The 24,725-nt window shown below is 67.9% G+C and overlaps 1 protein-coding gene across 1 annotated transcript in view; it reads right to left on the bottom strand.

Moving 5' to 3' along the window:
• Nucleotides 1-24,725, bottom strand: part of RYR1 (ryanodine receptor 1) — a 72,983-nt gene that overhangs the window by 29,331 nt on the left and 18,927 nt on the right. Inside the window, exons 23-56 of the mRNA XM_032127174.1 lie at nt 22,709-22,812; nt 22,310-22,393; nt 21,723-21,882; nt 21,438-21,585; nt 20,891-21,102; nt 19,851-20,025; nt 19,453-19,661; nt 18,142-18,521; nt 17,687-17,813; nt 15,776-15,936; nt 14,929-15,094; nt 14,746-14,832; nt 14,297-14,523; nt 12,885-13,662; nt 12,633-12,776; nt 12,019-12,219; nt 11,777-11,888; nt 11,437-11,580; nt 10,449-10,722; nt 9,200-9,314; nt 8,997-9,129; nt 8,625-8,719; nt 8,411-8,546; nt 7,627-7,807; nt 6,742-6,853; nt 6,536-6,656; nt 5,805-5,974; nt 4,415-4,635; nt 2,991-3,081; nt 2,770-2,910; nt 1,429-1,592; nt 932-1,010; nt 615-704; nt 259-399 (exon numbers count right to left, since the gene is read on the bottom strand). Coding sequence (XP_031983065.1) covers nt 259-399; nt 615-704; nt 932-1,010; nt 1,429-1,592; nt 2,770-2,910; nt 2,991-3,081; nt 4,415-4,635; nt 5,805-5,974; nt 6,536-6,656; nt 6,742-6,853; nt 7,627-7,807; nt 8,411-8,546; nt 8,625-8,719; nt 8,997-9,129; nt 9,200-9,314; nt 10,449-10,722; nt 11,437-11,580; nt 11,777-11,888; nt 12,019-12,219; nt 12,633-12,776; nt 12,885-13,662; nt 14,297-14,523; nt 14,746-14,832; nt 14,929-15,094; nt 15,776-15,936; nt 17,687-17,813; nt 18,142-18,521; nt 19,453-19,661; nt 19,851-20,025; nt 20,891-21,102; nt 21,438-21,585; nt 21,723-21,882; nt 22,310-22,393; nt 22,709-22,812 — 5,883 coding nt within the window. The remainder of the gene's footprint in view (nt 1-258; nt 400-614; nt 705-931; nt 1,011-1,428; nt 1,593-2,769; nt 2,911-2,990; nt 3,082-4,414; nt 4,636-5,804; nt 5,975-6,535; nt 6,657-6,741; nt 6,854-7,626; nt 7,808-8,410; nt 8,547-8,624; nt 8,720-8,996; nt 9,130-9,199; nt 9,315-10,448; nt 10,723-11,436; nt 11,581-11,776; nt 11,889-12,018; nt 12,220-12,632; nt 12,777-12,884; nt 13,663-14,296; nt 14,524-14,745; nt 14,833-14,928; nt 15,095-15,775; nt 15,937-17,686; nt 17,814-18,141; nt 18,522-19,452; nt 19,662-19,850; nt 20,026-20,890; nt 21,103-21,437; nt 21,586-21,722; nt 21,883-22,309; nt 22,394-22,708; nt 22,813-24,725) is intronic.

Raw genomic sequence — 24,725 nt, forward strand, 5'->3', positions numbered from 1 at the left:
ACCACCCCCCAGGTGATTTTGGGGTGCCCCACGCCCCTGATCCCTCCCCACCACCCCCCAGGTGATTTTGGGGTGCCCCACGCCCCTGATCCCTCCCCACCACCCCCCAGGTGATTTTGGGGTGCCCCACGCCCCTGATCCCTCCCCACCACCCCCCAGGTGATTTTGGGGTGCCCCACGCCCCTGATCCCTCCCCACCACCCCCCAGGTGATTTTGGGGTGCCCCACGCCCCACCCCCGGTGGTTCTGGGGTCCCACCTGGGCGCTTTGGGAGATTTTCCGCGTTTTCTTCTTCTCCGTGCGCTCGTCCTCCCCCTCCCGCGCCTTCTCCACCGTCCACTCCCAGGCCAGCATGGCCTTGAGGGACTCCTTGATGGGCCACCGGTAAATCTCCTTGTCCTGGGGGGCACGGGGGGGTCCCCAAAGTCGGAGCGTTTGGGGGGGCCATGGGGAGAAGCAGAGATGGGGGTGGGGGGCTCGGGGGGACGAGGAGGGGGTGGGGTCTCCCAGGGTGGCCTCGAGGGACTCCTTGGTAGCCACCGGGAGATCTCCTGGTCCTGGGGGGTCTGGGGGTGTCCCCCCGGGTCTGGGGGGTCCCGGGGGTCCCGTGGTACCTTCTCAGAAAAGGTCTTGTAGGGCCTCAGCATCGGGTGGGTTTTGGCTTCTTCATCCACGGCCTCCCCGAAAGTCCAGTTGTTCTGGATCTGGGGGGGACACGCGTTGGGGGGGGACATTGGGGGGGACACTGGGGGGGACACTGGGGGGGCAGAGGAGATCTGGGGGGCACACCCAGGGCTGAGGGTCCCGGAAGCTCCGTGGAGCTGGAACAACTCGGGGCTGTGCAGGTTTGGGGGGGCTCAGAGGGGCTGGGGGGGTCCCGGGGGTGTCCCACAGGTCTGGGGGTCCTGGGGGGGTCCCGGGGGGTCCCCACCTTGTCGAAGGCCCACTTCTCATGCGTGTACTCGGCGTATTTGTTGATGAAACCGTCGAGCTTCTCGGGGATGATGACACTGGGGGGACACGGGGGGGTCAGGAGGGATGAGCCCCGTGGGGGTCTGGATGGGTCTGGGGGATCTGGGAGAGGTTGGGGGTCTCCGGATGAGGATGGATGGGGTTGGGGGGCCTGGATGAGAATGGATGGGGTTGGGGGTCTCTGGATGAGGATGGATGGGGTTGGGGGGCTCTGGATGAGGATGGATGGGGTTGGGGTCTCCATGATGAGGATGGATGGGGTTGGGGGTCTCTGGATGAGGATGGATGGGGTTGGGGGGCTCTGGATGAGGATGGATGGGGCTGGGGTCTCCATGCTGAGGATGGATGGGGTTGGGGTCTCCATGATGAGGATGGATGGGGCTGGGGGTCTCCACGAGGACGGACAGGGTTGGGGGGCTCGTGCTGGCACGGTAGGGGGCTCTGTGTGAGCCCTACTTGAGGGTCTCGACGGGTTTGGGGTCGAAGTTGCCCTCGGCGTCCACCGAGGCCTTTTTCTCGGTGCGGGACGAGTAGCTGGCGTCGGCGTAGTCGGGCGGGAGCGCGCCGGCGATGGCGCAGAGGCACGGCATGGCCAGCTTGTACAGCTCTGCCTCGAACTTCTGCGGGCACCAGGGCACCAGGGCACAGTGCCACCGGCCCCGGGTCACCAGCATCACTGACCCCAGCGTCCCCAGTGTCACCATCCCCGTGTCCCCCAGTGTCACCAGCCCCATGTCCCCTCAGTGTCACCATCCCCGTGTCCCCCAGTACGACCATCCCCACGTCCCCCAGTATGACCATCCCCATGTCCCCCCAGTGTCACCAGCCCCATGTCCCCTCAGTGTCACCATCCCCATGTCCCCCAGTATGACCATCCCCACGTCCCCCAGTATGACCATCCCCATGTCCCCCCAGTGTCACCAGCCCCATGTCCCCCCAGTATGACCAGCCCCATGTCCCCCCAGTGTCACCAGCCCCATGTCCCCTCAGTGTCACCATCCCCATGTCCTCCCAGTATGACCATCCCCATGTCCGCTCAGTGTCACCATCCCCATGTCCCCCAGTGTCACCATCCCCATGTCCCCCAGTATGACCATCCCCACGTCCCCCAGTATGACCATCCCCACGTCCCCTCAGTGTCACCATCCCCATGTCCCCCAGTATGACCATCCCCACGTCCCCCAGTATGACCATCCCCACGTCCCCCCAGTGTCACCAGCCCCATGTCCCCCAGTGTCACCATCCCCATGTCCCCCAGTATGACCATCCCCACGTCCCCCAGTATGACCATCCCCATGTCCCCCCAGTGTCACCAGCCCCATGTCCCCCCAGTATGACCATCCCCATGTCCCCCCAGTGTCACCAGCCCCATGTCCCCCAGTGTCACCATCCCCATGTCCCCCAGTATGACCATCCCCATGTCCCCCCAGTGTCACCAGCCCCATGTCCCCTCAGTGTCACCATCCCCGTGTCCCCCAGTGTCACCAGCCCCATGTCCCCCAGTGTCACCAGCCCCAGCGTCCCCCCAGTGTCACCATCCCCATGTCCCCCCAGTGTCACCATCCCCATGTCCCCCAGTGTAACCATCCCCATGTCCCTGTACCCCCAGCTCTGTGTCCCCATTGTCCCCACATCCCCTCTGCCCTCACGTCCCCACCTCAGTGTCGCCACATCACCCCCATCCCCCCATCACCACCAGACCCAAGTGTGTCCCTGCCATGTCCCTGACATGTCCCCAGGTGTGTCCCCAGGGGTGTCCCCTGCCCCCCAGGAGTGTCACTCGCCCCCAGACCCCACCTTGTGCGCCAGGGAGTCGAAGATGCCCCAGAAGAGCTTCCTGGTGAGGTGCAGCTCCTCCTCGGAGCTGACACCCATGTTGGGCCACCCGCTGGGCAGGCAGTAGTACCTCCAGCAGCGCTCGTAGTGGTTGGTCAGCAGCTGGGGGGACACGGGGGGTCAGCGCGGCCGGGGGGGGGTCAGGGGGAGGGGGGCAGGCACAGGGACCCCCCGGGGCTCACCTTGAGGGGCATCTTGGCGAACTCGTTGAGGATGGGGACGTCGAAGACGAGGCGGCGCAGGAGGTGCTGCAGCATCGAGGGGCGGATGTACCTGGGGGGAACGGGGGCTCAGGGGGGTCTGGGGGCTTGGGGTTCACCTGCAGGGCACCACGAGGAGAGAGGGTGGCACACGGGGCCACGGGGAGGGGCCACGGGGCTGGGTCACCCATGGGGGCTGGGTCACCCATGGGGGCTGGGTCACCCATGGAGGTTGGGTCACCCATGGGGGTTGGGTCACCCATGGGGGCTGGGTCGGCCATGGAGGTTGGGTCACCCATGGAGGTTGGGTCACCCATGGGGGTTGGGTCACCCATGGGGGCTGGGTTGGCCATGGGGGCTGGGTCACCCATGGGGGCTGGGTCACCCATGGAGGTTGGGTCACCCATGGGGGCTGGGTCACCCATGGGGGCTGGGTTGGCCATGGGGGTTGGGTCACCCATGGGGGTTGGGTTGGCCATGGGGGCTGGGTTGGCCATGGGGGCTGGGTCACCCATGGGGGTTGGGTTGGCCATGGGGGTTGGGTCACCCATGGGGGCTGGGTTGGCCATGGGGGTTGGGTCACCCATGGGGGCTGGGTTGGCCATGGGGGGTTGGGTCACCCATGGGGGCTGGGTTGGCCATGGAGGTTGGGTTGGCCATGGAAGTTGGGTTGGCCATGGAAGTTGGGTTGGCCATGGAGGTTGGGTTGGCCATGGAGGTTGGGTTGGCCATGGGGGCTGGGTCGGCCATGGGGGCTGGGTTGGCCATGGAGGTTGGGTTGGCCATGGAAGTTGGGTTGGCCATGGAAGTTGGGTTGGCCATGGGGGTTGGGTTGGCCATGGGGGCTGGGTCACCCATGGGGGCTGGGTCACCCATGGGGGCTGGGTTGGCCATGGAAGTTGGGTTGGCCATGGAGGTTGGGTAGGCCATGGGGGCTGGGTTGGCCATGGGGGCTGGGTCACCCATGGGGGCTGGGTCGGCCATGGGGGTTGGGTCACCCATGGGGGCTGGGTCGGCCATGGGGGTTGGGTCACCCATGGGGGCTGGGTCGGCCATGGAGGTTGGGTTGGCCATGGAGGTTGGGTTGGCCATGGGGGCTGGGTTGGCCATGGAGGTTGGGTTGGCCATGGGGGCTGGGTCGGCCATGGGGGTTGGGTCACCCATGGGGGCTGGGTTGGCCATGGAGGTTGGGTAGGCCATGGGGGCTGGGTTGGCCATGGGGGTTGGGTTGGCCATGGAAGTTGGGTTGGCCATGGAGGTTGGGTTGGCCATGGGGGCTGGGTTGGCCATGGGGGCTGGGTTGGCCATGGGGGTTGGGTCACCCATGGGGGCTGGGTTGGTTTAGGGGACGGATGCAGACCCATGGCGGGCACGGGGCCATTTTGGGGCCCAATTTGGGGTGGCACCTGCAGAGGGCCATCAGACACTCCTCGATGGCGTCGCGCTGGGCCTTGGTGAGGGCGCGGCCGCGCGACAGGCGGTAGATGGTGTGCAGCATGGAGTCCACCATGATGGCGCGGTGCTCGGTGCCCGCGAACAGCGGCGCGCACTTGGTGATGAGCGGCAGCACGGCCAGGCACAGGTAGCGGTTCAGCGCCAGCGCCATCTCCGTCGTGCTGAACGTCGCCTGGGGGCAAATGGGGGGTCCGAGGGGGCGACGCACCGGGGGCACCCCCAAGGGAGAGGGGACAGGGGGCAGAGGCGTCCCGGGGGCTGAGGAGTTTGGGGCTCCCTCCCATAGGGGAGATTTGGGGGATCACGGATTCATCACATGGGGAGATTGGGGTGACCCCAAATCCATCCCATAGGGGAGATTTGGGGTGACCCCACATCCATCCCATAGGGAAGGTTTGGGGTGACCCCACATCCATCCCATAGGGGAGATTTGGGGTGACCCCAAATCCATCCCATAGGGGAAATTGGGGTGCCCCCACATCCATCCCATAGGGGAGATTGGGGTGACCCCACATCCATCCCATAGGAGAAATTGGGGTGACCCCACATCCATCCCATAGGAGAAATTGGGGTGACCCCACATCCATCTCATAGGAGAAATTGAGATGACCCCACATCCATCCCATAGGGGAGATTTGGGGTGACCCCACATCCATCCCATAGGGGAGATTGGGATGACTCCACATCCATCCCATAGGGGAAATTTGGGGTAACCCCACATCCATCCCATAGGGAAGGTTTGGGGTGACCCCACATCCATCCCATAGGGGAAATTCGGGGTGCCCCCACATCCATCCCATAGGGGAGATTGGGATGACCCCACATCCATCCCATAGGGGAAATTTGGGGTGACCCCACATCCATCCCATAGGGGAGATTTGGGGTGACCCCACATCCATCCCATAGGGAAGATTGGGATGACTCCGCATCCATCCCATAGGGGAAATTTGGGGTGACCCCACATCCATCCCATAGGGGAGATTTGGGGGATCACGGATTCATCACATGGGGAAATTGGGGTGACCCCAAATCCATCCCATAGGGGAAATTGGGGTGACCCCACATCCATCCCATAGGGGAGATTGGGGTGCCCCCACATCCATCCCATAGGGGAAATTGGGGTGACCCCAAATCCATCCCATAGGGGAAATTGGGGTGACCCCACATCCATCCCATAGGAGAGATTGGGGTGCCCCCTCATCCATCCCACAGGAGATATTTGGGGGACCCCACAGGAGGGAACCCAGGGGTGACCCCAGCCCCCTGCTGCAGGTTCAAGGGACCCCGTCCCCCCCGCCAGGAGTTTTGGGGTACCCCAGGGGGGCTTGGGGCGCCCCTCACCGTGTCCAGGGAGGCGGCCGCGCGCATGTCGGGCAGGAACCCCACTTCCAGCACGTGGAGCAGGAACTCCTGGCTCTGCACCCCATAAACGCGGTCCAGGAACAGCACCATGGGCGCCTTGTGCTCGGGGACGAAGCTGGCGGCCATGCGGGGCTCCACCACGTTGCCGTCTGCGGGACCCCAGCGCTCAGGGGAGCCCCCAGACACCCCCAAACCCTGTGACTCCCCGACAAGAGCCGGGAACCCCCCCACGTCCCCAGGGTGGGCTCCACCCCGCTGTTGTTGGGCGGGACCCCAAAATCCGTGACCCCCCCAGCTACGGCTGGGTACCCCCATTTCCCCCAGCCCGGGGTCCTGCAGTGTGACCGGGACTCTCCCTGTCCCCCCCCAGTCTGTACCCCCAAAAACCTCCGGGGGTGTGTGTGCCTTCCCCCCATTGCTGCCCCATTTTTGGGTACCCCCAGTTTGGAGCTCCCCCTGCATCCCCAGTGCCCCCCAGTTTTGGGTCGCCCCCCACTGTGGGGCCCCACCACACCCCACCTTTGCCCAGCGCCGGGATCTGCAGGGGGAGGCTGATGATCCCCACCAGGTCCCCCCATTTTGGGGCCCCCCCAGGTTCAGGGACCCCTCCCCACCTTTGCCCAGCGCCGGGATCTGCAGGGGGAGGCTGATGATCCCCACCAGGTCCCCCCATTTTGGGGCCCCCCCCAGATTCCGGGACCCCTCCCCACCTTTGCCCAGCGCCGGGATCTGCAGGGGGAGGCTGATGATCCCCACCAGGTCCTCGAGCGGGACGAGCGAGCGCAGGATCGCCCGGATCCGCAGGGCCTCGCCCTTCCCCGCCTGGATCAGCTGTGGGGGTCACACGGGGGGGGTCACACCCCGAGTCCCGGCCCCCAGGGACCCCCCGGAGCCCCCCAGCCCCCCAGGTCCGTACGTGCATCTCGGGGGCGCAGCGGCCCAGCAGGTCGATGAGCGCGGCGTAGAAGGACATGATGGCGTGGCCCAGGTGCACCCGGTTCTCCTCGGGGGGCTCCTCGGGGCCGAACCTGGGGGGACGGGGAGCGGGGGGGTCAGAGCAGGTCAGGGGGGCCAGGGGGTCACCAGCAGGGCCCCCACCCCTGAGCAGCACCATCCTCACCCCATCCCATCCCACCCCGTCTTCATCCCCGCTCGCGTTCCTCATCGTCCCCGTGTCATTTCCGTCCCCACGTTCATCCCCATCATCGTCCTCTTCCTCGTGCCCATCCGAAACCAAACCTGAAGCCAACTCCAATCCCAATCCCACCCCAATCCCACCCCAACATAAATCCCACTCCCAAAGCCACCCCATTCCCACCCCATTCCCACCCCATTCCCATTCCCATCCCACTCCCATTCCCATCCCACTCCCATTCCCATCCCACTCCCGGTGCTCACGGCCTCCTCTCCCTGCGGCCGCTGGGCCCGTCCCTGGTGGGGTCCCCACTCCATTCCCATCCCATTCCCATCCCATTCCCATTCCCATCCCGTTCCCACCCCATTCCCATCCCATTCCCATCCCCATTCCCATTCCCATCCCATTCCCACCCCATTCCCACCCCATTCCCATTCCCATCCCATTCCCATTCCCATCCCACTCCCGGTGCTCACGGCCTCCTCTCCCTGCGGCCGCTGGGCCCGTCCCTGGTGGGGTCCCCACCCCATTCCCATCCCATTCCCATCCCATTCCCATCCCATTCCCACCCCATTCCCATTCCCATCCCGTTCCCACCCCATTCCCATTCCCATCCCATTCCCACCCCATTCCCATTCCCATTCCCATCCCACTCCCGGTGCTCACGGCCTCCTCTCCCTGCGGCCGCTGGGCCCGTCCCTGGCCGGGTCCTGGGCGATGCTCAGGGCGTCCTGGATGGCGGCCAGGAGCCCGCTGCCGCCCTCGCCCCGCAGCGCCGGCCCGAAGCACTCGGGCCGCCGGATCAGCAGCCGCACCACCACGTTGGCGTTCTCCTCCACGCTCTCGCCTGCGAGAACGGGACCCCAAAAGTCACAGGGACACCCCAGAATTCCCAAAACATGGACCTGCAAAACCCCTAAACCAGGGAACCCTAAAACCCCTAAACCAGGGAACCCTAAAAGCCCTAAACCAGGGAACCCTAACACCCCCAGCACAGGGACCCCCCGATCAGCAGCCACACCCTCAAACTGGGTTCTCCTCCACACTCTCGCCTGCAGGAACGGGACCCCAAAAGTCACAGGGACACCCCAAAATCCCCAGAACATGGATCCCCAAACCAGGGAAGCCCAGGGACCCCCGGAACCCCCAGCACAGGGACCCCCCGATCAGCAGCCGTACCCCAACATCGGGGTCTCCTCCACGCTCTCCCCTGTGGGAATGGGACCCCAAAAGTCACAGGGACCCCTAAAAGAGACCCCCAAAGCACGGACCCCCAGGAGGGGACACCCGGGGGACACCTGGGGGGTCTCTCACTGCTGACAAAGACATCAAAGCACCCGGAGGCGAGGCAGCGCTACCGGGGGGGAGGGGACACAGGGACCCCCTGGAGGGGACGTGGGGACCCCTGGGGACCCCTGGGGACCCGGGGGGGCAGCCGGGGGTCTCTCACCGTTGACGAAGACGGCGAAGCGCAGGAAGTCGAGGTACTTCTCTCCCCCGCAGGGGTTCCAGCCAATGTCGGGGTAGCCCTTGGCCAGCAGCATCGGGCAGCTCTGCAGCCCACAGCTCGCCAGGTACGTCACCACCTGCCACAGGGGACGTCAGGGGGGACGCGGAGGGACACGGGGTGGCACGGGGTGGCACGGGGACCCCGCTGTCCCCACCTTCTCCAGGTCCTGCTCCTTGAGGGCCAGCGCCAGCTCGTTGTTGTCGATGACGGACGCGGCCGCCACGTCCAGGGGGGTGGAGCCCTGCATGCCTGGGGGACACAGGGGACACAGGGGTCAGGGGGACACCGGGTGACAGCCCGGGGGCGCAGGGATCCCCCCCTCGAGGTGTCACGTAGGACCCCCAAGGTGGCTGGAGGGGACAGAGGTGACAGGGAGGGGATGGGGGTGGTGAGAAGGGTTCTGGGGGTCCCAGGGGGTCTCACCCAGCCCGATGCCGCTGTTCTCCAGCAGGTAGCCCAGGTGGGGGTGGCACAGGGGGTGGCACAGGGGACACAGGGGGTTCTGGGGGGGCTCTGGGGGTCTCACCCAGCCCGATGCCGCTGTTCTCCAGCAGGTAGCCCAGGTGGTCGAACATGGAGCGCTGGTTCTGGCGGCTGATGCGGCAGAAGTAGCAGAGGAAGCGGCAGCAGTTGGTCACCATCTTGGGGAACCGGATCTCCTGGGGGGCACCGGGGGGTCAGGGGGGCCTGGGGGGGTCCCTAGGGGGGCACCCAGGGGTGGGGGCTCACCTTGGACTCGCCGCCGCCCAGCACGCTGACCATCACCTGCATCACCGTCTCGTGCATGCCCAGCGCCCGCATCAGGTTGGGGTGCTGGTAGAACACCTTGTTGTTCATGATGTTCCTGGGGGGGCACGGGGGTGTCACCTGGGGGGCCCAGGGGGCAGATCTGGGGGGCTGGGAGGGGGTGATGGGGTGCTCAGGGGGAGATTTGGGGCGCTCAGGTGGGATACGGGGTGCCCAGAGGGGAATTTTGGATGGTCAGGGGGAGATTTGAGGTGTTCAGGGAGGTCTCATGGGGACACAGGGAGGACATGGAAGACACAAAGTGACACAGAGGGGACACAGGAGGGGACACAGGGAGGACATGGGGGGACACAAAGTGACACAGAGGGACACAGAGGGGACCCAGAGGGGACACAGGAGAACACAGCGGGGCACAGGGAGAACACAGAGGGGACACAGGGGGGACACAGGGGGGACACAGGGGGACTCAGGGGGGACCCAGAGGGACACAGAGGGACACAGGGAGAACACAGAGGGGACCCAGGGGGGACACAGTGGGACCCAGGGGGACCCAGGGGGGACACAGGGGGGACCCAGAGGGACACAGGGGGACACAGAGGGACCCAGGGAGGACACAGGGGGGACACAGGGAGGACCCAGGGAGGACACAGGGAGGACCCAGGGGGACCTAGGGGGACCCAGAGGGACACGGGGGGACACAGGGAGGACCCAGGGAGGACACAGGGAGGACCCAGGGGGACCTAGGGGGACCCAGAGGGACACAGAGGGACACAGGGTGACACAGGGGGGACACAGAGGGGACCCAGGGGGACCCAGGGAGAACACAGGGGGACCCAGGGGGGACACAGTGGGACCCAGGGGGACCCAGGGGGGACACAGGGGGGACCCAGGGGGACCCAGAGGGACACAGGGGGACACAGAGGGACCCAGGGAGGACACAGGGGGGACCCAGGGGGACCCAGAGGGACACAGGGGGACACAGGGGGGACCCAGGGAGGACACAGGGGGGACACAGGGAGGACCCAGGGAGGACACAGGGAGGACCCAGGGGGACCTAGGGGGACCCAGGGGGACACAGAGGGACACAGGGGGGACCCAGGGGGACCCAGGGAGAACACAGGGGGACCCAGGGGGACACAGAGGGACACAGAGAGACACAGGGTGACACAGGGGGGACACAGAGGGGACCCAGGGGGACCCAGGGGGACCCAGGGGTCCCGGCCCCGCGCACCCGATGCTCTGGATCATGAGGTTCTCCTCCTCGGGGCCCATCTGCACGATGAGCAGCGAGCGGATCTGGCCCAGGCACTCGAGCAGGGCCGTGGTGTCGGGCACCGAGGTGGCGCTGATGGCGTAGGCCTTGGGCAGCGCCCGGCCCAGCTCGCCCAGCGCGTCGTACTGGCCGTGCAGGAGGCTGAACATGGCCCGCACCAGCGCCGGGCTCTGGATGAACGACTCCTGCGCCCAGTGCACCATGGTCTGCGAGATCAGCTCCTGCAGCGTGCCTGGGGACAGCGGGGACAGCGGGGACACTGGGGACACTGGGGACAGAGTGACCCCTGTGCCCAGTGCACCATGGTCTGCAAGATCAGCTCCTGCAGCGTGCCTGGGGACAGCGGGGACACTGGGGACACTGGGGACACTGGGGACAGCGTGACCCCTGTGCCCAGTGCACCATGGTCTGCGAGATCAGCTCCTGCAGCGTGCCTGGGGACAGCGGGGACAGCGGGGACACTGGGGACACTGGGGACAGCGGGGACAGCGGGGACAGCGGGGACAGAGTGACCCCTGCGCCCAGTGCACCATGGTCTGCGAGATCAGCTCCTGCAGCGTGCCTGGGGACAGCGGGGACAGCGGGGACACTGGGGACAGGGGGGACAGAGCTCCTGCAGCGTGCCTGGGGACAGCGGGGACACTGGGGACACTGGGGACAGCAGGGACACTGGGGACACTGGGGACAGCGGGGACAGCGGGGACACTGCGGACACTGGGGACACTGGGGACACTGGGGACAGAGTGACCCCTGTGCCCAGAGCACCATGGCCTGCGACACCAGCTCCTGAGGCGCTGGCACCCTGGGGACACCCTGGGGACACCCTGGGGACACCTACCCTGGCCACCTTCTTGAGGCCACCTCGGGGACACCCCGGCCGTGTCCCGGGCACAGCTGGGCGTTCTCCCGAGTGTCCCCGTCCCCCGCCCCCCCGTCCCCTCCTTACTGGGCACCGGCGGCTCCTCGGGGGGGGTCTCCTCCTCCTTGGCGGAGCCCCGGATCCCCACCACCTTCTGCACCAGCCCCATCAGCCGCTGCCGCAGCGACGTCTCCTCCTCCTCCTCCTCCTCCTCCTCGCTCAGCTCGATGCCTGGGGGACACGGGGTGTCACAGGGCTGTCCCTGGGCTGTCCCTGGGCTGTCCCTGTGTCCCCACGTCCCCAAGGGGGGCCCCAGGGTCCCTGGATGAGGGTCCCCATGCTGGCAGGGGTCCCAGAACGGGGTCCCAGTTCCCCAGGGGTTGTCCCCACGCTCTGGGGGGTGTCCCCAGCACCCTGTCCCTCTCACCGCAGTGGGCCAGCAGGTCATTGTGGAAGTCCAGCAGCTCGTCGCGGATGTCCCCAGGCACTGGACACTCCTCGTCCTCAGCCCCTCCCTTGTACTGCATCAGCATGTTGATCTGGGGGACGGGGGGGACACGGCAGGACAGGGGACACGGAGGGACACAGAGGGACACGAGGTCAGCGGGACCATCCCGCAGCCAACACTGGCCCCACGCTGGCCCCACGCTGGCCCCACGCTGGCCCCACCTGCTCCTGCGGGGGCGAGCGGAACTCGCGGGTGCGCCGGGCGGTCTCTGCGGCCGACATGGTCATTGCCCGCATGAGGTGGCCGTAGCGGCGCCGCTGGTCGCGCTGCAGCCGCTCCACGTGGCGCTCCGAGAAGGCCACGATGGCCTCGACGCGGTGCTGCAGCTCCCGCTCGCACAGGTGCTGCAGCAGGTGGCACATCTGCGGGGACACGGGAGACCCTGAGGGCGTGGGGGACACCATGGGGACGGGGATGGGGACCCCCAGGATGTCCCTGGGCTGGAGACGGGGACAGGAACCCTGGGAGGGGGCGCTGGGGGGAACATGGAGAAGGGAGCCTGGACAGGAACCCTGGGAGGGGGCGCTGGGGGGAACATGGAGAAGGGAGCCTGGACAGGAACCCTGGGAGGGGGCGCTGGGGGGAACACGGAGAAGGGAGCCTGGACAGGAACCCTGGGAGGGCACATGGGGTGGACATTGGGGACAGGGACCCCAGAGAAGGAGCAAGGACACCGGGAAGGAGACCCCAGGGAGGGGACATGGAGAGGGGACACAGAGGCCCCAGGGAGGGGACACAAACCCCCATCCCTGCAGCCCCCCGGCCCCTCCCTCACCTGCAGCTTGACCGACTCTGGCAGCTTCATCTGCAGCAGCCCCTCCTCCAGCTCTTCCTCCTCCTCCTCCTCCTCCTCCTCCTCCTGCACCTCCCCGGCCTCGATGGCCTTCGTCCTCCTGGCCTCCTCCTCATCCTCCTCCTCCTCCTGCAGCTCTCCAGCCTCGATGGCCTTCCTCCTCCTCACTTCCTGCTCCTCCTCCTCCTCCTCCTCTTCCAGCTCTCCAGCCTCGATTGCCTTTCTCCTCCTTGCTTCCTCCTCCTCATCCTCCTCCTCCCCGGCCTCGATGGCCTTCGTCCCCTCCTCCTCCTCCTCCTCCTCCTCCTCCTCCTCCTCCTGCTCGTCCTCCTGCCGTCCCTCGCCGTCCCTGCGCGCGTCCCCGAAGACGCGGGGCTCGATCATGCGGAGCACGCGGCGCACGTCGGCGTCGCCCAGCGCGCCCACGGCCAGCAGCGCCGACACCAGCTTGAGCACGGGCACCAGCTGGAACTCCACGCTGCCCCCCACGGGGTCGCGGGCGTGGGGGCCGCCCCCGGCCACGGCCTCGGCCAGCATGCGCATGGCCTTGGCGCCCAGCTCGTCCAGCGGGATGGCGGGGCTGAGCGGGGCCCGGCCGCCGCCGCCGGCCGCCCGGATGAAGCAGGGCTCCGAGAAGTGCGGCTGCGGCCGCAGGCAGGCGCTGGGCCCCACGCCGGGCGGGCCCGGGCAGCGGCCGCCGCCGGGGAAGAGCGCGATGGCGCGCGTGGCCTCGGTGATGGGCACGATGAACTCGGCGCTCATGGAGGAGCGGGCGCGCTGCGCCGCGTCCAGGTGCATGGCCAGCAGCAGGTCGTAGTAGCCGGCCCGCAGGGGTCCCGGCAGCTCGGGGCTGTCGATGGCGAAGAGCAGCTGGGCCTGGTCCACGTGGCTGCAGAGCGCGTGTGCCACGCGGTTGTTGCCCAGCGCGCACACGGCGCAGTAGAGCCGCAGCGTGTGGCACTGGAACTGCAGCAGCTCCTCCCGCTCCCACAGCTCCAGGATGTCGATGCACCTGGGGGGCCGGGAAATGGGGGTCAGGGTGGGAGGACATGGGCTGGGACACCTGGGAGGGACGGGAAATGGGGGACAGGGTGGGGGGACACAGGGAGGGACCCCTGGGGGGGATGGGAAATGGGGGACAGGGTGGGGGGACACAGGGAGGGACCCCTGGGGGGGACGGGAAATGGGGGTCAGGGTGGGGGGACACAGGGAGGGACCCCTGGGGGGGACGGGAAATGGGGGACAGGGTGGGGGGACATGGGCTGGGACCCCTGGGAGGGCCGGGAAATGGGGGACAGGGTGGGGGGACACAGGGAGGGACCCCTGGGATGGGACGGGAAATGGGGGTCAGGGTGGGGGGACACAGGGAGGGATCCCTGGGATGGGACGGGAAATGGGGGTCAGGGTGGGGGGACATGGGCTGGGACCCCTGGGATGGGACGGGAAATGGGGCTCAGGGTGGGGGGACACAGGGAGGGACCCCTGGGATGGGAAACCCACGGTGCCCCAGGGATGGGACCCAAGGATCTACTGGAGATGGGACGCCAAGGTGCCGTGGGGATGGGACCCCTGGGCATGGGACCCCACGAGGCTGGGGGTGCCCTGGGTGTCCCTGGGGGTCCCTGGGCGTCCCCGGGGGTCCCGACCTGTCCTCCTCAGGGATGTGCAGGGCCATCATCTGCAGCGGCTCGGAGCACTCCACGGCCCAGCCCTGGCGCTCGCCCAGCCGGGCGCTCTCCACGGCCAGGTACTCGGTGGGCATGCGGCTCCAGGTGACCGGGCTCAGGTGCTGGATGACCAGCCGGGGCGGGCACTGCGGGGCCGGGTTCTGCCGCTCGCTGCTGAACATGGCCGCCGAGATGGGCATGATGTTCTGGGGGGGCAAAACGGGGCTGTCAGGGGGGCGGGGGACCCCCAGAGACCCCCAGCACCGCCAGAGGTGCCAGGTCACCCTGCTGACCCCCAGGACCCCCCTCCATAGCCCCCAACACCCCCAGGCCCTCCTCGTTGCACCTTGCAGCCCCTCCACTCCCTCCACAGTTGCCCCCCAGCCCCTTCCCACCCCCAAACGCTGGGTGGGGGTCGCAGGCCTCACCTTGAGCTTGCCCAGCTCGAACTGGAGCACGTTTTGGGTGGTGGGCAGCACGAACACCGCCGGGAACAGCTTGGTGTTGGGCTCCACCTGTGGGGCAGCGGCACCGTGAGACCCCCGGGGGAGGGTGGGACCCCCCGGGACCCCCCTGGGACCCCCGGAGCCTCCCCGGGGGGCACAGCTCACCTGGAAGAAGGTGTTGATCTCCTTGCCGTTGGCAGTGAAGGTCATGAGCCCCGTGGCCAGGTCCACCAGGCAGCCGATGACCAGGTCGGTGTGGGACACCCTGGCCTGCTGCGCGGGGGCCGCAAACTCCCCCCCCCACACCATGTAGCAGTTGCTGCGCTTGATGCTGGGGGGGACAGAGGGGTGAGACCCCCACCGACCCCCCCCGGGACCCCCAGAGCCTGGGACCCTCCCCTGCTTCGGGGCAGGTCACGTTCTGTGGGGCTGTGGAAAGGAATCCTGTTTTGGGGTCCCATTTCGGGGTTCCATTTCGGGGTCCCATTTTTGGGGTCCCATTCTGGGCTCCCATTTCAGGGTCCCATTTCAGGAGGGTCCCATTTTGGGGTCCCATTTTTGGAGTCCCATTTCAGGGTCCCATTCTGGGCTCCCATTTCAGGGTCCCATTTCAGGAGGGTCCCATTTTTGGGGTCCCATTTTGGGGTCCCATTTCAGGAGGGTCCCATTTTGGGGTCCCACTTCAGGGTCCCATTTCAGGAGGGTCCCGTTCTGGGCTCCCATTTCAGGGTCCTGTTTTGTGGTCCTGCTCTGGGGGTCCTGTTTGGGGTCTCATTTTGGGGGTCCCGCTCTCGGGGTCCCATTTTGGTATCCCACTTCAGGGTTCCATTTTCGGGTCCCGTTTCAGGACCCCGTTCTGTGGTCCCACACTGGGGGTCCTGTTTGGGGTCCCTTTTTGGGCTCCCATCTGGAGTCCCCTTTGGGGTCCTGTGTAGGGTCCTGTTTGGGGTCCCATCTGGGGTCCCCTTTGGGGTCCCGTGGGGGGTCCCGTGGGGGGTCCCGCGTGGGGCACCTGTCGTGCACGTTGCCGCGGTCGTCGCCCATGGTGACGGTGACGCTGCGCACCCGCGCCAGCTCGAAGTCGGGGTCGTGCTGGTGGAAGTGGGGGGTGACCCAGCCCACCCAGGCGCTGCCCGGCTCCTGGCCCGCGAACAGCCGCACCGAGTAGTAGTACTGGGGGTGGGGACAGAGTCAGGGACGGGGACAGGGGGGACAGGGACAGGATGGGGACAGGGACAGGATGGGGACAGGGACAGGGGGAACAGGGACGGGGGGACAGGGACACGATGGGGACAGGGACAGGGGGAACAGGGACAGGATGGGGACAGGGACAGGATGGGGACAGGGACAGGATGGGGACAGGGACAGGATGGGGACAGGGACAGGGGGAACAGGGACGGGGGGACAGGGACACGATGGGGACAGGGACAGGATGGGGACAGGGACACGATGGGGACAGGGACAGGGGGAACAGGGACAGGGGGAACAGGGACGGGGGGACAGGGACACGATGGGGACAGGGACAGGATGGGGACAGGGACAGGGGGAACAGGGACGGGGGGACAGGGACACGATGGGGACAGGGACAGGATGGGGACAGGGACAGGGGGAACAGGGACAGGGGGGACAGGGACACGATGGGGACAGGGACAGGATGGGGACAGGGACAGGGGGAACAGGGACAGGGGGAACAGGGACACGATGGGGACAGGGACAGGATGGGGACAGGGACAGGGGGAACGGGGGACAGGGGGACAGGGACACGATGGGGACAGGGACAGGATGGGGACAGGGACAGGGGGAACAGGGACACGATGGGGACAGGGACAGGATGGGGACAGGGACAGGATGGGGACAGGGACAGGGGGAACAGGGACACGATGGGGACAGGGACAGGATGGGGACAGGGACAGGGGGAACAGGGACAGGGGGAACGGGGGACAGGGACAGGGGAACAGGGACAGGGGAACAGGGACAGGGACGGGGGATAGGGACAGGGGGACAGGGGACAGGGACAGGGGGAACAGGGACAGGGGACAGGGAGACGGGACAGGAACAGGGAACAGGGACAGGGGGACGGGGAACAGGGACAGGGGGAACAGGGACAGGGGGAACAGGGGGACAGGGACAGGGGAACAGGGACAGGGGGAACAGGGACAGGGGGAACAGGGACAGGGGGACGGGGGAACAGGGACAGGGACGGGGGACAGGGACAGGAGGGACGGGGGACAGGGACAGGGGGAACGGGGACAGGGACAGGGGGAACAGGGACAGGGGAACAGGGACAGGGGAACAGGGACAGGGGGAACAGGGACAGGGGGACAGGGACAGGGGATAGGGGCGGGGACAGGGCACAGGGGACGGGTACAGGGGACAGGGACAGGGGGACAGCATCAGGGGACAGGGACAGGGGGAACAGGGGCAGGGGGACAGGGGACAGGGACGGGGGATAGGGACAGGGGGACAGGGCACAGGGGACAGGGACAGGGGGACAGGGCACAGGGGGTCAGGGACAGGGGGAACAGGGGCAGGGGGACAGGGGACAGGGACGGGGGATAGGGACAGGGGGACAGGGCACAGGGGACAGGGCACAGGGGACAGGGACAGGGGGTCAGGGACAGGGGGACAGGGACAGGGGGCCGTAAGGACAGCAGGGGGTTTTGGGGTGCAGGAGGGGGGATTTGGGGTGCAGGGAAGGTCTCGTGGTTTGGGGGTCTTGGTTTTGGGGGGGGTCTCAGGGTGCAGGGGGGGCTTGGGGGGTCTCGGGGGTCCTGTACCGTGGTGGTGTTCATGATGACCTCGGGGTTTGGGGGGTTTTGGGGGGTCTGGGGGGTCTCGGGGGTCCTGTACCGTGGTGGTGTTCATGATGCCCTCGGGGTTTGGGGGGTTTGGGGGGTTTTGGGGGGTCTCGGGGGTCCCGTACCGTGGTGGTGTTCATGATGACCTCGGGGTCGTCGCGCTCGTCGGGCACCACGTCCTCCTCCAGCCGGGGCACGGGAGGGGGCGCGGGGGGGGGCGTGAACGGCGTCTTCCGGCCCTTGAACAGGAACCTGGGGGGCACCGGGGGGGTCACCCCGACTTGGGGACCCTCAGGGACACCCAGGGAGCCCCCAACACCCAGGGAACCTCCAACAGCCTGGGTCCACTCAGGGATCCTCAGGGACCCCCCAGGGATGGGTGCCACGCCCTTTTGGGGACCCTCAGTGATCAGGGACCCCCCAGGGATGGTGCCACCCCCTTGAGGGCCCCCCAGCGATCAGGGACCCCCCAGGGATGGGTGCCACGCCCTTTTGGGGACCCTCAGCGATCAGGGACCCCCCAGGGATGGGTGCCACGCCCTTTTGGGGACCCTCAGCCATCGGGACCCCCCCCCCTCACCCCCTCCTCGTCTTGCTCTTCTCGGTGGTCGCGTCCTTCTCGTTCTCGCCGCGGGGCTGCTCCCGCGGGGCCGCTGCCGGGGGGGCCCCCCCGGGCCCCTTCTCGGCGCCCTCGTCGCCCTCGGCGCTGCGGGGCCCGGCCGAGCGCCGCAGCCGCTCGAACTCGGACAGGGGCTCGGCCGCCACGTCCTCGGGGGGCTCCGGAGGGGGCGCCTGGGGCAGGGGGGTGGCGCCGGGGGTGCAGCGGAACGTGGGGTGGAACTGCACCGGGAGGCTGAGGCGCAGGAACAGCAGCTCGGGGGGCGCGGCGGGGGTGCCGGGGCTGCGGTGCGCCAGGCGCAGGCACGGCGGCGCGTCCACGGTGCCGTCCAGGCGCGTCACCTGCGGGGTGCCAGCGGTGCCAGGGGAGCCAGGGGAGCCCCGGCCTCGGGACCCGCGGGGACGGGAACCCTCGGGGATGGGGAATCCGCGGGGATGGGGAATCCGCGGGGATGGGGAACCCTCGGGGATGGGGAATCCGCGGGGATGGGGAATCCGCGGGGACGGGAACCCTCGGGGATGGGGAATCCGCGGGGATGGGTGTCACCCTGCCCTGGGGACCCGCGGGGACGGGAACCCTCGGGGATGGGGAATCCGCGGGGACGGGAACCCTCGGGGATGGGGAATCCGCGGGGATGGGGAATCCGCGGGGATGGGGAACCCACGGGGATGGGGAATCCGCGGGGATGGGGAACCCTCGGGGATGGGGAATCCGCGGGGATGGGGAATCCGCGGGGACGGGAACCCTCGGGGATGGGGAACCCTCGGGGATGGGGAATCCGCGGGGATGGGTGTCACCCTGCCCTGGGGACCCGCCGGGATGGGGACCCTCGGGGATGGGGAATCCGCGGGGATGGGGAACCCTCGGGGATGGGCGTCACTCTGTTCTGGGGACCCGCGGGGACAGGAACCCCTCGGGGATGGGGACCCCTCGGGGATGGGGACCCCTCAGGGATGGGCGTCACCCTGCCCTGGGGACCCTCGGGGATGGGTGTCACCCTGTTCTGGGGACCCTGGGGGATGGGGACCCCTCGGGGCTGGGTGTCACCCCATTTTGGGGGGCCTTTGGGGACTTTCAGGGACTCCCTCAACACCCTGAAGCCCCCCCAGACCCTTTCTTGCCCCTCACCTCGAGCTGGGGGTGCTGGGAGGGCACTGGGATGAACTGGGGCGGGCTGGGGCTGAACCAGAGGGCGATGGGGCACTTCATGGGGACCCCTGGGGACCCCGAATCCACCACCCCACCCGCCCAGGCACCCCCCCAGCCCCTCACCTCGAGCTGGGGGTGCTGGGGGGGCACTGGGACGAACTGGGGCAGGCTGTGGCTGAACCAGAGGGCGATGGGGCGCTTCATGTTGATGGCGAAGGGCTCGTAGCCCTCCTGCAGGCCGCAGATGCCGAAGTAGCGCAGGGTGCCCACGTCCTGGCCCAGGTTCAGGTGCCCCTCCTGCCCCAAACCCAGGCTGCACACGGGGACAAAGCCTGGGGGGCACGGGGGGGGTCAGCACCGCGACCCCCGCCCGCCCCAGAGCCCCCAGACCCACCCATGGATCACCCAGGGAGCACAGGGTGCCTCTCTCCCCCCCTCCTGCCCCAGCCCCAGGTGGGACCGGGGGGGGTCTCAGCACCCCGAGCCCACCCTGGGGACCCCCAGTCCGGGCCCCCCCTCACCGTCGGCCACCTCGAAGTCCCTGAAGGCCACCTCGGAGCCGCCGTCGCCGATCAGCACCTCCCCGTTGAGGGTGAAGCTCATGTGGCACTCGCCCAGGTCGATGAGGCAGCCCACCACGTCCCCCGCCTGCCAGGGCCGCCCGAAGGACTCGCCCCCCACGTGCCACCGCTGGGCCTGGGGGACACGGGGGACACGGGGGTCACAGAAGGTGATGGTGGCACTTGGGGACCCAGGGGGACATGGCGAGATTGGGGGTCACAGGTCCCAATGGGCTCTGGGTGTCCCTGTGGGTCCCAGGCTGTCCCTGAGTGTCCGAGTGGGTCCCTGTGGGTCCCAGGCTGTCCCTGCGTGTCCCTGAGTGTCCCTGTGGGTCCCTGTGGTCCCAGGCTGTCCCTGAGTGTCTCTGCGTGTCCCTGTGGGTCCCTGAGTGTCCGTGTGGGTCCCTGTGGGTCCCAGGTTGTCCCTGCGTGTCCCTGCGTGTCCCTGTGGGTCCCTGAGTGTCCCTGCGTGTCCCTGTGTGTCCCAGGCTGTCCCTGAGTGTCCCTGCTTGTCCCGGGGGTCCCAGGCTGTCCCTGCGTGTCCCTGTGTGTCTCAGGCTGTCCCTGAGTGTCCCTGAGTGTCCCTGCTTGTCCCGGGGGTCCCAGGCTATCTCTGTGTGTCCCTGCGTGTCCCAGGCTGTCCCTGAGTGTCCCTGCGTGTCCCTGTGTGTCCCAGGCTGTCCCTGAGTGTCCCTGCTTGTCCCGGGGGTCCCAGGCTGTCCCTGCGTGTCCCTGTGTGTCCCAGGCTGTCCCTGAGTGTCCCTGCTTGTCCCGGGGGTCCCAGGCTGTCCCTGTGTGTCTCTGCGTGTCCCTGTGTGTCCCTGTGTGTCCCTGCGTGCCCCAGGCTGTCCCTGTGTGTCCCTGTGTGTCCCTGCGTGCCCCAGGCTGTCCCTGTGTGTCCCTGCGTGTCCCAGGCTGTCCCTGCGTGTCCCTGCGTGTCCCTGCGTGTCCCAGGCTGTCCCTGCGTGTCCCTGCGTGTGCCGGGGCCGGCCGGGCCTCACCCGGTGCCCGTTGAACACGAAGGCCATGTCGTCGGCGCCCAGCTCGGTGTCGGGGCGCAGCCCGGGCCGGGCCCAGCCCACGCGCATCTCGCCGGGGGTCACGGCCTCGAACTCGAAGTACCACTTCCCGCTGCGCACGGCCGAGCCCCGCTCCGCCCGGAACAGCCGCGGCCGGGGGGCGCGGGGACCCCCCGGGGGGACGCCCTGCGAGGCTGGGGGGAGATAGAGGGGTCGGCCCCCCAAAACGGGACACGGAACCCCACAAACGGCACCCGGAGACCCCCCCAAGAGCCCCTCAGAGCGTCCCCAAAGCCCCCAAAAGTCCCTCAAGGAGCTCTCAGATGTCCCCCAAAGGCTGGGTGACCGCCCCGAGCACCCCCCAAGGGGTTGGTGTCCCCCCGAGCCCCCCCACTCACACGTGTCCTGGTTGGGCACCCTCCAAACCCCTCCAAAATGTCCCCAGGCTCCCTTCAAAGCCTCACAAAGGTCCCCAAAGGGCCACCAAAGCCTCCGTGACCCCTGGCAGCCCCCCCAGCCCCGCACTCACGCGTCTCCTGGTCGGGGGGCTCGATGTTGTAGCCGTAGCCCAGCAGGGTCCGCACGGCCTGGCAGAGGCTCTCGCGGTTGGTGGCCTTTGTCCCCTCGTCCAGCAGGTTGTAGGGGACCAGCCGCGGGTTCCGCTTGTTCTTGATGTCCTGGGGCGGGGGGACACCGGGCTCAGGGGCCTGGGGACACCGGGACACCCCCGCGGGCGCGGGGACACGGCCAGGCGACGCAGGGCCCCGACACCACGGGGGCTTTTTGGGTGTCAGGGGTGGGTGGGGGTCCCCACCTGGGTGGTGCTGTAGGTCCAGCCCTGCTGGACCCTGTCCCGAGCCCACACGTTGTGGCCGTTCTCGGCCAGGCGATCGACCAGGGTCAGCTGGGCCGGCGTGAGCCGCACGTGCGACAGGTCCAGCGGCGCCGGCTTGTACCCGTTGGACATCGTGTACCTGGGGGGGATGGACACACCTGTGGGACCCCCCCTCCCCGGGGCACCCCGGGACCCCCAGAACTCCCCCCACCCATGGGGACCCCGAAAAGGACCCCCTGAACCTCCTCAGGGGTCTCCAAAGTGGGACATTCCCAACGCAACGGGGCCATCCCAACCCAACCTGGCACCCGTTGGACACGGTGGGAATGGGGGGACACACCTGTGGGACCCCCGCCCATGGGGACCCCAGGAAGGACCCCCAGAAGCTCCTCCAGGACCCCAAAACTGGGACTTCCTAGACTGGGATGCCCCCAAACTGGGACTCCACTTTGAAGACCCCAAATTGGGATGTCAAACTGGAAGATCCCCACAGAGACCCCCCCAAACTGGGATCCCCCCCACCCCTCCAGCCCCCTCCCCAACCCCTCCCAGCCCCCCCAACCCACGTTTTGGGCAGTTTGATCTTCTTGAGGTTCTCCTCGGCCTTCTCGTCCGCCATCCCCACGTGGCAGCCCAGGGCCAGCAGCGTCCTGGGGACACCCCAAAAAATCAGCACCCCCAACTCTGGGGTGTTCGGGGTCAGGGACACCCCCCAAACCCCTCCTACCCCAAATCCAGGGGTGCCCAGCAGTATCCTGGGGACACCCCAAAATCGGGACGCCCCAAAATCAGGAGCCCCCCTTCAGATCCGGAGGGCTCAGAACGAGAGGGGACCCCAACCCTGCCCCATTTTGGGGTGATACCCCAAAAGCCCCCTCCCCAAACCCACCCACCCTTTCCCGGGGGGTTTCAGGGACCCCCCACGAAGAGGGGGGACCCCCAAACTCCCTCTGTGCCCCCCTTACTTGAGGGTCTCCCCCGACATCTGGAGGTTGTAGCCGCGCTCGGGCTCGGGGAGGCTGTGGAAGCTCAGCAGACAGGGGTGCAGGCGCTGCACGTCATCCCGCACCTGGGGCACCCCAAAAACACATCCTGGGCACGGGCACCCCCCCACTGGGACCCCCCCAGCCAGGGACCCCCCAAAAAGGGCCCCAACCCAGGGGGGAGCTCCGAAAGGATCCACCAGCAGGACCCCGGTGCAGGCAGGGATCCCCTCAAAGGACCCAGACACTGGGGAACCTCAAAACGGGGCCCCAAATAGGGGCAACCCCAGGTCTGGGAGCCCCAAAAGGGGATCCCGGCTCTGGGGACCGATCGAAAATACCCCAAATAGGAATTTTGGGGTGCTGGGGGGGGCTTGGGGTCCCCCACTCACAGGCCCGTAGGTCCAGCCATGCTCGATGCAGGTCAGGGCCCAGAGCTGGGGGTGGGTTTGGGGTGGGTTTGGGGGTTCCCTGGGGGGTTTTGGGGCTCCCTGGGGAGGTTTGGGGTCCCCCACTCGCAGGCCCGTAGGTCCAGCCCTGCTCGATGCGGGTCAGGCCCAGAGCTCAGGGTGGGTTTGGGGGGATTTTGGGGGGATTTTGGGGGTTCCCTGGGGGGTTTTGGGGTTCCCCAGGGAGGTTTGGGGTGGCCCACTCACAGGCCCGTAGGTCCAGCCCTGCTCGATGCGGGTCAGGCCCAGAGCTCAGGGTGGGTTTGGGGGGATTTGGGGGGATTTTGGGGGTTCCCTGGGGGGTTTTGGGGCTCCCTGGGGAGGTTTGGGGTACCCCACTCACAGGCCCGTAGGTCCAGCCCTGCTCGATGCGGGTCAGGCCCAGAGCTCAGGGTGGGTTTGGGGGGATTTTGGGGGTTCCCTGGGGGGTTTGGGGGTTCCCCAGGGAGGTTTGGGGTACCCCACTCACAGGCCCGTAGGTCCAGCCCTGCTCGATGCGGGTCAGGGCCCAGAGCTCAGGGTGGGTTTGGGGGGATTTTGGGGGATTTTGGGGGTTCCCTGGGGGGTTTTGGGGCTCCCTGGGGAGGTTTGGGGTCCCCCACTCGCAGGCCCGTAGGTCCAGCCCTGCTCGATGCGGGTCAGGCCCAGAGCTCAGGGTGGGTTTGGGGGGATTTGGGGGGATTTTGGGGGTTCCCTGGGGGGTTTTGGGGCTCCCTGGGGAGGTTTGGGGTCCCCCACTCGCAGGCCCGTAGGTCCAGCCCTGCTCGATGCGGGTCAGGCCCAGAGCTCAGGGTGGGTTTGGGGGGATTTTGGGGGTTCCCTGGGGGGTTTTGGGGCTCCCTGGGGAGGTTTGGGGTCCCCCACCCACAGGCCCGTAGGTCCAGCCCTGCTCGATGCGGGTCAGGGCCCAGAGCTCAGGGTGGGTTTGGGGGGATTTTGGGGGATTTTGGGGGTTCCCTGGGGGGTTTTGGGGCTCCCCGGGGAGGTTTGGGGTCCCCCACTCGCAGGCCCGTAGGTCCAGCCCTGCTCGATGCGGGTCAGGCCCAGAGCTCAGGGTGGGTTTGGGGGGATTTGGGGGGATTTTGGGGGTTCCCTGGGGGGTTTTGGGGTTCCCCAGGGAGGTTTGGGGTACCCCACTCACAGGCCCGTAGGTCCAGCCCTGCTCGATGCGGGTCAGGCCCAGAGCTCAGGGTGGGTTTGGGGGGATTTTGGGGGTTCCCTGGGGGGTTTTGGGGCTCCCTGGGGAGGTTTGGGGTCCCCCACCCACAGGCCCGTAGGTCCAGCCCTGCTCGATGCGGGTCAGGGCCCAGAGCTCAGGGTGGGTTTGGGGGGATTTTGGGGGATTTTGGGGGTTCCCTGGGGGGTTTTGGGGCTCCCTGGGGAGGTTTGGGGTCCCCCACTCCCAGGCCCGTAGGTCCAGCCCTGCTCGATGCGGGTCAGGCCCAGAGCTCAGGGTGGGTTTGGGGGGATTTGGGGGGATTTTGGGGGTTCCCTGGGGGGTTTTGGGGCTCCCTGGGGAGGTTTGGGGTCCCCCACTCGCAGGCCCGTAG

The sequence above is a fragment of the Corvus moneduloides genome, chromosome 17, assembly GCF_009650955.1.
Source record: "Corvus moneduloides isolate bCorMon1 chromosome 17, bCorMon1.pri, whole genome shotgun sequence".
Lineage (NCBI taxonomy): Eukaryota > Metazoa > Chordata > Aves > Passeriformes > Corvidae > Corvus > Corvus moneduloides.